General features: G+C 46.0%; 1 protein-coding gene across 1 annotated transcript; it reads left to right on the plus strand.

Moving 5' to 3' along the window:
• The first annotated feature begins 1677 nt into the window (after positions 1 to 1677).
• LOC118214318 (cyclin-Y-like protein 1) lies at positions 1678 to 13720 on the plus strand. The gene is made up of 10 exons (XM_035394206.1): positions 1678 to 2800; positions 6018 to 6092; positions 6721 to 6755; positions 7328 to 7428; positions 8421 to 8456; positions 8825 to 8876; positions 10140 to 10259; positions 11407 to 11573; positions 12596 to 12758; positions 13341 to 13720. The coding sequence occupies exons 1-10, from the start codon at positions 2647 to 2649 to the stop codon at positions 13455 to 13457; spliced, it is 1020 nt and encodes a 339-aa protein (XP_035250097.1). The 5' UTR covers positions 1678 to 2646; the 3' UTR covers positions 13458 to 13720.
• Positions 13721 to 13804: the final 84 nt, after the last annotated feature.

The raw sequence follows: 13804 nt of genomic DNA on the forward strand, positions 1-13804 counted from the left end.
AAAAAAAAAAAAAATCCTTGCCCATCTGCTTCTCTGCACAATCGCACAAAAACAATCACAGCAGTCGCCTGTTTCCTAAATCAGTGCAGCCGGCATTCTGCAATGTAAATACAAATGCAGGCAGCAAAAGACAGAGAGGACATTTTAATTGTGTCTTAAAGCCACAGAATGTTAAGACTTTTGGTATTCAACCTCCCTCCAAAAAAAAAAAAAAAAATTCTAGGTTTGCCTCACACCATCCCTGAACATCCATTGGACATCCAGGACTGCTGACATAGCTAAATGAGGATTAATCACGCAGTTGGCAATGGCTAAAAGAATCAATACATTCCTTCCCAGATTATTTATTTATTTTTTTAACTCATCAATCAAAACAAGGAAACACAATGAAATTTAAGTCTTGCTTCATACTTCCGGCGCTGACTGAATTTCAGCTGATCTAACAATAGTGTCCAAATGGGGCTGGCAGTAGTCTACTGTATACACATTGTTTCATACTTTTTTGCACACATGAGCTCTCTGAACTTGGCTAATTCGCTGACCGCATTCTAAGGCAGCCTTCTTAGTATACATTTAAGTCACTGGGTAATTTCAACTTGTAAAATCAGTTGAGAAGCATCCATTATTTAATCATGTTGTGTTATCCTTGTATTTTGTCATTTAGAATTTTTTTTTAATTTAGCAAAATTGTCTGCTAGTCTATATTTTTATTTCATCTTTAAATGAATAGTTCAGTTTCTGGAGTTTATAAATGGGCTTTTTTAAACATATATTTTAGATACAGACGTTTCTGACGGGCGGTCATATTTGGAATCGTGGGTATCGGGACATTCAGGGGGTTGTGATCTAACTAAAGCACGAAAATGCACAAGTAGGCTAATTCTAAGGCAGTTATACCTTTAAACCGGACATTCTTGAAATGCCGACATTCTTGAAATGCCATCGTTTGCTGGACTCGCCAATTGACTTAATTGTCTTTTAGGCTACGGGAGTGAATGAAATTAACTACCCACCTAATATTAAATGCTTCCATTTCACATGCACAAGTTACCAAAGACCGAAACGTTGCACTGGGCGAATGAAGTTAAAGAGACAGCTCTCTTTCTGGTTTTTTTTTTTTTTTTCATCATTAGAGCTTGATGCGTTCAATTGGCCCAGGCAGTGAGCTGCCTGGTATACAGACATTTATGGGTTCGTGGTTTAAAGCAAAAAAAAAAAAACCTCCAAAGCAGTTTGTACAGTGATAATATGTTTATAGAGACAGTACACGGGACACATTTTTATAGCATTTTTTTTTACAATTATAAATATAAATAGGCCTAACTGTTCATATTGTGTCGGTAGGCTACTTATTTCCTTGAGCGCAGCATCTCAGATCACCTATGCCACGGGAAATAATTTCTAAAATAAGAATCGATTTTTTATAAGATTTTTATTATTTCGTGGAATGCAGTCATCGACCATGAAACGATCCGTAAGAAACAACCAAGTCTTTGTTTTTTGTTTTTTTAACAAATACGTTTTGAGGACGAATGACAAAGCAGGAATGCGTAAGTAGGCGGGTAATCGGGAGCCTTGCTGCTTGCAGCACGCTTTTAAATTGGCATACATTTTGACCAATGGTCTAGGAGTATTTGGCTTTATTTTGATTTTAACGCCCAATAGAGTATGACTAAATTTTATGGTAGGCGGGTGTTGCGTGCTTGCCAGGTAGCGGCGTTCGTGGAACAGATGGAGCTGGTGAATGGGAGAGGATCGCAGAATTGGCTGGTGGGGTGGAGGGGATAACGTGGGACCCTCGACACCAGAGCGGGAGAGGCACAGCTGACTTTAGACAGATCCAGACATAGTAAATAGTTACTCTTTGGCTTCGATGTGTCCGGATCGCAAAGAAGGGACAACTACGTTCTCTGTTAGGCCCAAAACTAAAGCCTCGCCTTAGAGTGTATGTTTGATCACAGTTACGGAATAACGTTAGAGTCAGAGCAGATATAGGTGGGAGCGTGTTGGAAACCTCGTAAGTTGTAATTCTTTTACTAGATTTTGTTGCAGCACCAAAAGAGATACAGGATTCCTTAGTATCGGTAATGTTCGGAGCACCGGCTAACGTCAGCTAACTAGTCAACTTGCCTGGCTAGCAGGCTAAGCAGTCTTCTTGTTAGCTTGTTTCTAAAAGATGTAGCTAGTTAGCTGACTAGCTAACGGGCTAGGTGAAGAATGGGTGAATTATCAGTATTAGCTGCACTTTCGCGTAGTTTTAAACTGGCGGAGAGTATTGCTTGTATAGTTGCCTTGTTCTGATTTCGAGGCGAGCCAGAGCATACTGGAACATCGATCAACGGCCGCTAGATCACATCACAGTAATTCTAGCACGTCGCCCGAGCTTGTAAGAAAACCTTCAGACACACAGGCATGTACGTTTCGAATATAAAAGGTCCTTGTTACCTTACAACTCTTAATGTATTTTAATAGTCCCCGTCGTAAGGTTGAGCCTTATGTATTAAATGAAAGGAATCCCATCACCTTCATGGTTGATGCAATCTTGAAAAAATAGTCATTCCTTGGTTGGTTGTGGAGAGGGTTTTGCACACTCGCAAGAGTCGTAGCCAAACTGCGTTTGGTCAGGTTAGCTAAATCGGTTTGGAAATGGGGAACACGGTATCTTGCTGTATGTCTCCCGGTGGGAGCCCGAAGCTCCCACGGCAGTCAGACTCTGTGGAAGATTATCAAGCCAACACCGACCTGAGCGAGGACACCGGGCCCTACCTGCAGCACATCAGCGACAGAGAAGTGCCAGACGGTAGGTCCACGCACCAGACACTTGAGTTGTTCAGTTCCTTCGATTGTTGGCAAACCAGTGGGTGGTTCATGGTTACAAATGGCGCTTCAAAGGAGGCTGGATGTTTCTGCTATGAAGTGTAAATTGCTTCCCCCACTCCAGTTCCCTCTCCAGGTTTGCTCACCGCTCCTCGGCTGGTGAGCCAGGCTTGGAGGCCCACAGCTGCGCATCGTAAACGTACAGAGTTATTACCATTAACTGATACTGTACCGCATACTAAATATTGAACAGCGGTGTTAACTGGTAGCGTCACAGGTGTTCGTACACCCCTGGGGACTAAATATTTCGCACTCAGTGATATGAGGGCACAGTTTTTGGACACGGGTGAGTTTATATCACATAAGACCCCCTGTTTTCTTTACATTTTCACCGCCACATTTCGCCGGTTTTTAATAAACTCCGAAGCACATTAGCTGGCAGCAGTCCTATATATTACGTAAGCTTCTGTTGAAAATGGGCTTATGGGGCTTGCTCCCAGAAGTGAATACACTGCCAAATTGGGGCTGTCGGTGGACGTGCGCAGCTTTGATTTTGTAGGTGGAATTTGTCCCCGTAAAAGTCCGCAAAGCTGCGCACTAAAATAGCTTCACCTTAATGTGCAGCCTAATCCATTTAGCTCCACAGCAGCTTCTGTCCGCGGCTCGGACAGTTGGTGTTACCGCATGCCTGGCTGCCCGCGACTCTACCTGCACGGTGTGGGCACCTGGGATTGTCCGAGGATGAGATTCTACTGGACCAGAGCAACAGGCACATGCATACAGGACACCTCTACAAATCCAACCACTCAATGTGTCGTCTTTCTCTTCTGAACTTCCTATTATTATGCTTCTTTTCTTGGACTGTCTTATCCTACAGACACCAGGCTGACCAGTGGAGGATGGGCTTTTACATTACTTGATGGTTTAGTGTTCAGGCTCCGCTTTCCTGTGAAATATATTTGTGACAGTGTTTATGTAAAATGTGGTACGCAAAAAAAAAGATTGAAATGAATACTCACAAGGCTATTGCGAACAGTGACATTGACACCGGATGCATGTGCAAGATGTTCTTGTACAGACATGCCCAGCCATGATATTGCATCCATTCTATTGAGGGTGTATTTACAGAGGAGGTAGTCAAATTCCCAGAGAAGCCAGCCAAACGGTCATTATTCACTCTTATTGTGAGGAAAGCTTGATTTGGCGGCCAAGCAACTTTGGCTTTGTGTGTGCCCTTTCACTGAGCCTTGTTACTGGTGTTTAGCTGGTGAGTGTTGTCACCTCCTGCCCAGTTCAGCGTTGGGTTTGACCTGAGAATATAAACATGCTGCAGATTGCTGTGATCTGAGTGAGGTGGTAGCAGAGACGGTATTGGTCAGTAACAGGACATGGACACGCCTACAGGAACTGATCAGAGTTCCTGGTTTTAATTACCTTCACTTTTACTGTCTATTGGTGGGAGAGGCTGAGCCAATCATTGTGTGTTTCTGCAGTTGTGATATGCTAAACAACCTCTGTTGACAAAACATGATCGCAGCTGAATTTTAAAGGGATATTGTGTTTCTAGTGATATTTTATATAATGTAGCAGAAACGATGGCACAGTAACTTTGAAGACTTGTGACCCTGGACATGACTTGTTTTTTAACCTGATTTTCGTCAGTACGAATGTTAGACAGGCTGTCCTAAATTGTGCATAGTTTTGTATGTAGCTTGCAGTATTGTACTCGGGACTGATGGCTACAGGTTGTAGGTGTGTTCCTGGTTCCTTAATCCACCAGTACACGTTGTGCTTTACTGCAAGTCCTACTGTGCTTCTTTCACATACACTAACAAAATTTTACACCTTTACTGTGGTGCATGGCATCAGGTGGGTACGACCTGTGTGTGTGGGCAGGCAGGCAGACAGACAGGGGGGAAGCTGATTCCTGTGGTATGGTGGTATGTCTGTAATCCCTAGTGGTTATGAAATCATGGCAGTTGGGGGTAATGAGTTCAGCAGTGGGACACATTCCTCACAGGAGTCTCTGGAACTCTTGAGGACTCTAACTCAGACTCCAGGATTAACCCTAGGGATGTTGTAGGGGACCAGATTCTATTTGGCCTTTTTAAAAAAACAATTCATTTTGGGGTTCCTTTAAGCAAAAGGTATGGATAGCACAGCAGTGGGGAAACTCCTGCCACCAGCCTGTGCTGAGAGTCTGTCCTTAGTTTGCCTTTTGGCCTTTGACTGTGTGGAGCAGGTTGTGTAGGTCAGAAATCGTAATTCCTTTGTAGAAGTGTCAAGAGCTATGAGGATACTTATTTCTGAAAACTGTGTCGAGGTCCGAATACTTTTGCAAGACACCATGGACGCCAAGTGAAGGGGATGGCACTTGGTTTCAGTGAATTTTTCAGAAGTGGTGGAATTTGACTGAAAAGCTGTGGTGTTAAATGTGAGGTTTTGGGGGAAGTTGTGCTGTGCAGTCAGGGATATTTGAGCCCTGTGTTCTGGCTGAGCACCAGTGCAGGCTGCAGCAAAAAGGCTGACTGACTGTATGGAGGCAACTGCTGCCAGCCACTGTGACATCTGGGCCGAAGCCTGGGCCCACAGTTACATTACGTAACCAAGCCCGGTGCCCATTTTTGGGGTTCAGCCAGGGAGACTTCCTCAGGAAGGGATGCTCCCTTGTGTGAGTGTGTATTTGCCCACAGAAGCACTCGGTGCAGAAATCCTCTTCCAGTAGACTTATTTAAGATGAGATTCTCCTTAATGGGACAGTAAAATTGTAGTCCAGTGTGTACTCTCAGTTGATGGAGAATTGTTCTACTTGTTCTGGATTGGACAAGGTGTCCAAGGCTACTGTCTGATGGCTCTGTTCCTAACATGTCATGTTAAAGGAATGTAATGTTCATTTAAGTGAGAATTTATTTTGTTTTCTTGAAGGAAGTCTTTATTTGGGCATACCAAATGGACGCATGCCAAACCAATGGCCATCTCAACACAGATTTCTAAAGTTCTGCTGTGTCTGACTACTAGGCAGCAAAGGGTGGCGAACTGGGCTTGTAACCTGAGCTACTTCAGTAAAGACTCGGCTGTACGAAGGCAGTGGTGGTATACTGTGCAGTTTCCCTGGGGGGGGGGCGTCTGCTACACTTTATAACTGCGTAATTATAAAGAATGAAATGGCTTTGAACAGCACCCTGTTATTTCACTCTCAGATTTGGCCCATGAATCGAACCCCTCGGACCACGCCCGTGCCAGCACCATCTTCCTCAGCAAATCGCAGACAGACGGTGAGTCCCTCGCCAAGCGTCAGCGGCACGCGGGCGGGGCATCTCAGTGATGAATGTGATATCATACTAAGGCTGTCACGTGAGAGGCAGCTCTTCAGCCTGCAGATTAGAATCTCTCGATGGACGCGTTTCTTCAGAAATGGGCTGGGCAGTATGCTGTTAATGTAATTATAATGCTTTTTGAGTGCGTTCACAGTCATTGCCACTCTGCAGCATATCAGCCTTATTTGGTGTATTTTGCAATACTGAACCTCCAACCTTCAGAGGCCATGTGAACTGCTTCTGGGGGGACAGAAACGCATCACGTGATCGCATGGGAGCTGCGCGGTCTCGCTGTGGACTGGCTAGCATATCAACACCCAGCAGATACTAGTGGTGATGTTTGTCCTATAATCATTTGGCCTCTGAAGTTTGGATGTTCAGAACTGTATCTGGTATGTTTACAGAAAAAAGACCATAGGAAAGCTCAGGCTGCCCGTTGATATTGTGTTCGGATATTCGGTAATTATCGCTATCTTTTATCGACCAGCCTGTTGAATGGTACTGACCTTTCTTGTTTAACAATTATGCATTATCACATACAATCCCTACATCTGTACTGACAGTACTTTCCTCTCATTTCTTGCAGTGCGGGACAAAAGGAAAAGCAATCACATAAACCATGTGAGTAAATGAAGGAGTGTTTCAGACACTTATCTGTGTTTGAAATGCTGGAAATGTAAACTCTGTACCTAACCCTTATCAGTCTTAGGAATGTGGCTCTACTGACACACAGGAAGTGTAGACTGAATATAACTAACCCTAAGAATCTTAGGAGCATGTTTCTATCTGAAGCACAGGAAGTGTAGACTCTGTACATGGCCGAGTGTGTCTCTTCGTGTCTGAAACACAGGAAAGGTAGGCCATCTGTACAAGACCCTAGCAGTCTTAGGATTGTGTACCTGTATCCGAAACACAGGAAGTGTAGACTCTGTCCCTAAGCCTAACAGTCTTAGGAGTGTGTCCCTGTATCCGAAACACAGGAAGTGTAGACTCTGTCCCTAAGCCTAACAGTCTTAGGAGTGTGTCCCTGTATCCGAAACACAGGAAGTGTAGACTCTGTCCCTAAGCCTAACAGTCTTAGGAGTGTGTCCCTGTATCCGAAACACAGGAAGTGTAGACTCTGTCCCTAAGCCTAACGGTCTTAGTCGCTGATCCGCCCTGCATGTTTCCTGTCCCTTTGTGTTCTGGCACAGTTCTCCCCTGGCCTCCTCTCCAAGAAATACAGCTCTTGTTCCACCATATTCATCGATGACAGCACGGTCAGCCAGCCCAACCTGAAGAGCACAATCAAGTGGTGAGCATCTTCCTCTGTGACCATTTACCCTGACCGTTTCACTGTGACCATTTACCATGACCGTTCCTCTGTGACCATTTACCATGACCGTTCCACTTTGACCATTTACCTTGACCGTTCCACTGTGACCATTTACCATGACCGTTCCACTGTGACCATTTACCATGACCGTTCCACTTTGACCATGTATCACGATCGTTCCGCCTTCAGCTGCTTTTGTTCGATGTTCCACCAGACTACTGGAGCCACTCTGCGATGTTGCATGTTAATTATTCATAAGTTCTCATCATGAAATCACTCTTTTAAAATGTATTTGGCAAATCATGGAGAAAAATTATTTTGAGAGAAATGGTTTTTATTCTCCCAATAGTCTTGCACATATATTTTTAATTCAATATCAATCTTGAAATGAGGTGTTTTTTTTTTTTTGAGTGGCGTCTTGCACAGGCGTTGAGATGCTGCAGAGCTCTCTCCCTGCCCTCTGGCACAGAAGCTGAGCGGGTTTTTCAGGGGAAGGTTTCCGCTCGTAAAACCTTCCCCTGCGGCTACCTTAACCCGCGCAGATTTCGGCGGGATCGGAAGCTAGGAACAGAGGCGGGGTTTCGCTTATGTATCCACAAGCGTGAAGGCGCATAACCCAACACAGCGGATCGATATAAAGCCCGGTACGCTCCAGCCGCGGGTTCCCATCGGCGAGGCGGATGACATCACGTGTCCTGCGGCCCCCGTCTCTCTCACGTCGGCACAGACGCGCGGCTGCAGCAAACGATGGGAGGATGGATCTAATGCAGAAATGATCGAATCAGTGCCGTGATTTATGTGACCGAGTTGAGTGAGTGAGTGAGAGGCGGAAGTGACTTTGACTGCTGAGGGATTGGAACTCGTCTGTCTATTCTGGCTATCGGAGCTTCACCAAGTTTTTGTTTCATAAAACAGCAACTTGTAAAAAATGGTTTGTCTGATTGACGATCTTTGCCTTTTTTTTTTTCCAGTGTCACCCTAGCAATATACTACCACATAAAAAACAGGTACGTGCGGTTTCCTCCTCTTTTGAAGCAGAAACATAAGCGTGTGATTGTGACGGGGGTGTTTTATGCAGCCTTGCCACGGGCGCCTTTTCTGAAATATGGTCTCGGTCTCAGTCGAGTGTGAAATCCCACCTCCTGCTTTGGATGAAATGTAGCCCTCTGAACCAGAAGTCTGGAATAATATCTTTATGCCTTGTCTGTCGCCGCTGGTTTGTGTGTAACTCTACGTGCAAAGGGTCCGGAGCATTGCGAGTCTGCGAGCATGCTTGTGTGTGCGTGTGTGCGTGTGTGCATGTGTGCTTGTGCGCGCGTGTGCGCGCGTGCGTGTGTGTCTGTGGTTAACTAATACAGTTTTTCCTCTCTTTCAGGGACTTGACCAGGTCGCTGGACATTTTCGACGAGAAGATCCACCCCTTAACGGTGAGTGATGGGAGGCGGGGGTGATGGGGAAGCTTGTGACACTGTGATTGGCCAGAGATTTCACTTCTGCAGCTGCACTGTAGTGCAGTGAATTGGCTGATGGGCTTAAACCTGCCTGCTTACAGGGGGGTCCTCCAGCCTCGGCCCCTGCCTGTCCCAGCATGCCATCTTGGACAAGGCTTTCCTCAAAAAATACACCCATATACTGATGAAAAGATTGTAATTCCTCACTACATGAGTAAACAGTTGATTTGTAGTGAAATATATGATTGTTATCATTTACAGCAATACACAATTTAGACATTTTGAATAGATTTTGAGACACTGAAGAATACCAGGCTACACTGTTTATGTTTTACTTGAATCTTTAGTAGTTCTGCATATGAGGCATAGTTTTACATGTTATACACATGTGGCTCTCAGTATTTCATTACTGAGAGAAACTTCATTTTGGAATTTTTGCCATGATAATTGCATTTGTGGCACTTTATTTCTACCTAAATGAAAACTAATCTAAGTTGGAATGGTAAATGGAGTGAAAAAGCCTTAAATAGAACACTACATAAATTGGTGCGGATTGGCCTGATTTGGCATCTGCACAAAGGGGTTAATGTCATCATTGTATGGAGTTGTAGCATATTTCTAATTGTATGCCGTTTCATCTATGCATCTATTAACAAACCAGTGAACAAAGAACAGAGACCAAATAGAGCAATTTATAGTATTAGCACAAAATGGTATGATGTCACATCAATCACGATTAACTTCTGAGAGGATGAAAGATTGTAGGCTGTGTGGGTCGGCTGTGCTGTTTTTAGCTGTCATATGATGCTGAAAGGGACATTGATAATGTCTGCTGGACAACCAGGTAGATTAATGTCTGGATTAGGTTCAGAAATGCCTTTCTCCATATCGCCTTAGCTCCACCCAATGGTGGACGCAAGGAATTGAGGAGACTTGCATTAGGAAAGTGTTCAGTCTGTTCAGTAAAGTGTCAGTTTGAAGCCACATCAGTTACAGACGTGGCAGACAGGGAAGTGTGGATCCACAGGTCAATCATTTATGTCACGCATTCCGAAAATAGTACTTGCGCTAAAGGATGTGTTTCTTTGCTCAAGCATCCTTCCAGAGACCCCTAGCTCCCGGTCTGTTGAGCGCAGATTACACTTCCTGGTTCAGAAGTGATCCCACTTGGTTACGATTGGTGCCCCTGTCTCTGCCAATGACGTGCTCTGAGGTTGCGGCGGCGCTCTTGTTCCGCAGAGAGATCACGTCCCCGATGACTACTCCCGCACCGACCCGGAGCACAAGCTCATCTACCGCTTCGTCAGAACGCTCTTCAGCGCTGCCCAGCTCACGGCCGAGTGCGCCATCGTCACGCTGGTGAGCGAGCCGCCCGTCTGCGTGTCTGTCCGTCTCTCTCTGTGTGTCCGTTCATCCTTCGCTCTGTCTGTCAGGGGTCCCAACCTAAAAACCTTGGGGGGTTACAGTGTCTGCAGTTTTTTGTGGTTTCCTTTCAATAAGCAGGTGTTTATGGCCATGTGTGCTCTTCAGCCAATCAGCGACTTCAGTTAATCACCAAGTGCTGAAACACCAAACACCAGCCAGCACCATTAGGGCTGCAACAATTAATCTAACTAATTTACTAGATTTAATTGTTTACAAAATGAATCACTTTGATTTTTGACACTGTGATGAATTGCTGTTATAATTTAATATCCTAACCATTTCCCAAAAGCATCCCTCACCGAATGAGGGCTGGTGATTGCTCCAGGGAAATGACAGGAGTTTACATGGCTGTCGCAGATTAATGGGTTCCCTCTGAACATAATTATGTGTTTGAATGTGTTGAGGGTCGGTGAGCATCAAGTAGAACTTTCTCCTGCTGGAATGCTTTGAGTATTGTTCAGGTAATTCATTTAGTCGTTGAATTTCTTTACCGTTCTAGAAAAGTGAACGTGTTTTTATATTTTTCATTTATTTAAAAGTAGCCAGTGATAGCAAAATAATCAATAACCGGACCCCCTGACACTGGGCCCTCCTCAGGTGCAGAACAGGCAGGGCTAGTGGGCCAAACAAAGCAACGGGCTGCAGGGATAGTGTCTGAGCCTCAGGTTCACAGTGGGCTGGACTCCTCTGGTTCCGTCTCCATAATGCAAACACAACGCTTAGTTAACGGCTGACTTCTGGAGTCTCTGTGAACTCCCCAATTGTACAATGAGTTCTGCCTTCCAGCAGGCTGGTGAGTGTGTATCTGTGAGGTGTGGTTGAAAGGCAAGACTTCATATATCAGCACTCCACTGAAGATTGCTCAATAGAGCCACTTTCCACTCAGAGCCTGCAGACTAATTTAAGATATTCATATCATGTTATATTTGATGAGACCACTAGAGGGCAGTAAAACCAGCGCTGTGCCCAACCAGTGCTGGACGTAATGAATTCTCAGTTATGGCAGAATGTAGCCCGGCGGGAATAGGGATGTATGTGTGTTGATATAAGCGGTGATTGACAGGTCTGCTTTCCCCTGCAGGTGTACCTGGAGAGGCTGCTGACCTACGCGGAGCTGGACATCTGTCCCTGCAACTGGAAGCGCATGGTGCTGGGGGCCATCCTGCTGGCCTCCAAGGTGTGGGACGACCAGGCCGTCTGGAACGTGGACTACTGCCAGATCCTCAAGGACATCACGGTGGAGGACATGTGAGTGGGCTGTGTTCGGGAGGCTGTGGGAGAACAGGGAGCTGCTGCGGTTGGGGGCCAGGGGGAGCTGCTGCGGTTGGGGGCCAGGGGGAGGTGCTGTGTTTGTTGGGTGCAGTGCTGCATTTGGGGGCCAGGGGACAGTGCTGCTTCAGTTGCCGAGGTGCCAGTGTTATAATAGCAGTTCCACTCACCCTCCTGCTCAGCCAGTCTCCTTTTTACGATAATGTCATGCTCGGTCAGTGTATTTACAGTATATCAGGACCGTCTGTGTGTGCCTGAGTTTTCACGGGCAGCAGAATGGCATTATGGTTAGGGAACTGAGGTCACAGCTCCACGGTTGGATTCCCAGGTGCGGTAAATCATCTGTTTGTGTAAATGGATTGAGTGTCAGCCGCTGTGGACGAGAGTGGCTCTGCCTAAAAGTGTAAAATGTTTGTGGTTTTAACAAAGAGTGTTGGGTAACAAGAGGTTGAGTTTATCAGCACCGGAAATCATGCTCCAGGTCTCCATTGATCCCACGACTCTGAACAGTGCAGTTTGTTGTGTCTGCAGACTGTGCAACCAGCCAATGAAATAGAATCAGGTGTCTTAGTGCTGGACTCTCTTGATTGAAGACCATGGTTAGTTAGTTGAATGAAGTGCCATAGTGCTGGACTAAAAAACCAAAAGAAAAACCTAAATCCACCCCAGAACTTTTCAGATAAGATCTGACACTTCTGGTCTAAAGGGGGCCATTAGACAGAAAAATCTGGGTCACTCTTTCCCTTTCAGCTCAGCGCGCACTAATTACACAGTTCCCATTGGCCAGCAGGATTATATTTCTTACTTCTTTCTGCTATTTGTATTGTGGCTGCTGCAGTAATTGTGCATATCTGCTTTTAGAGCATGCTCTGTAATCCTGTTCTCCCAGAGAACACGGGGACTTCAGCTCAGGTGGGCCGTGAAGGTGGTGACCGTTAAAAGTGAAGCGGGCTTTCAGACGGACTGCGTTCTGACTGACTCCCCCGCCCCTCCTCCCTCAGGAACGAAATGGAAAGACACTTCCTGGAGCTGCTGCAGTTCAACATCAACGTCCCGGCCAGCGTCTACGCCAAGTACTACTTCGACCTGCGCTCGCTGGCCGACGACAACAACCTGAACTTCCCCCTGGAGCCTCTGAGCAACCAGCGCGCACAGAAGCTGGAGGTGAGAGGGGCGGGGGCCTGACTGGGTGGGAGGGGCCGGAGTATGGGCACTGACTGGGCGGGGGAGAGTAGGGGAGAGGGGACAGGATATGAGCACTGACTGGCTGGGGGAGAGGGGACAGAGTATGAGCACTGACTGGGCAAGGGAGAATGGGTGGGAGGGGCCAGGGTATGGGCATTGACCGATTTGAGTTTTCAATATTCAGTTTTATCTTTTTGTTATTTAAATTGTGGTATGCTTCCATAAGAATGAGGCTACTCCGGCATCAAAAATAACTGAACAAGGCAAAAATAAGGTGTGTAAAGCAGGTGTGTATAGCCGGAGTGTAAAGCAGGTGTGTATAGCCGGAGTATAAAGGAGGTGTGTAAAGGAGGTGCGTAAAGGAGTGTAAAGCAGGAGTGTAAAGGAGGTGTGTAAAGCAGGAGTGTAAAGGAGTGTAAAGCAGGTGTGTATAGGTGCGTAAAGCAGGAGTGTAAAGGTGTGTAAAGCAGGTGTGTATAGCCGGAGTGTAAAGCAGGAGTGTAAAGGAGTGTAAAGCAGGAGTGTAAAGCAGGCCTGTGTCCCGTGTCCCGTGTCCTGCAGGCCATCTCCCGGCTCTGTGAGGACAAGTACAAGGACCTGAGCAAAGCGGCCATGAGACGCTCCCTCAGCGTGGACAACCTGCTCAACTCCCGCCAGTCGCACGCTGTGCTGTCATAGGTCCACGCTGACCTCTGACCCCTGAGCCCGCCCCTCGGCCTGAGCCAAAGACACTGGTACCCCTCCAACCCCCCCCCAAAGGTGTGGAACCGAAGAAGAGAGACTGGTTTTTTTTTTTTTTTTTTGAGGTTTCCCCCCCCCCCCCCATTTTTTATTTTTTTTGCTTACTATGTAGGCTACTAGCTGTGAAATTTGTCAGTTTTTAATTAACTGAAATTATTTGCAGATGGAGTATTTTAAATAAACACTAATCATGACAGATATGGTTTGAATTCTGAGGATGTCCTTTCATGCATAAGTGAGCAGGTTAATGGTCTCCATGGAATGTTCTGGAAGGCACATTCAGG

The sequence above is a fragment of the Anguilla anguilla genome, chromosome 15, assembly GCF_013347855.1.
Source record: "Anguilla anguilla isolate fAngAng1 chromosome 15, fAngAng1.pri, whole genome shotgun sequence".
NCBI classification, from domain to species: domain Eukaryota; kingdom Metazoa; phylum Chordata; class Actinopteri; order Anguilliformes; family Anguillidae; genus Anguilla; species Anguilla anguilla.

Excerpts from the sequence above, each read along its gene's own strand:
- LOC118214318 (XM_035394206.1), top strand. The coding sequence starts at position 2,647 with ATGGGGAACACGGTATCTTGCTGTATGTCTCCCGGTGGGAGCCCGAAG. Across the intron at positions 2,801-6,017 it reads CGACAGAGAAGTGCCAGACG|ATTTGGCCCATGAATCGAAC; the intron begins GTAGGTCCACGC and ends TTTCACTCTCAG. Across the intron at positions 11,574-12,595 it reads GACATCACGGTGGAGGACAT|GAACGAAATGGAAAGACACT; the intron begins GTGAGTGGGCTG and ends CTCCTCCCTCAG.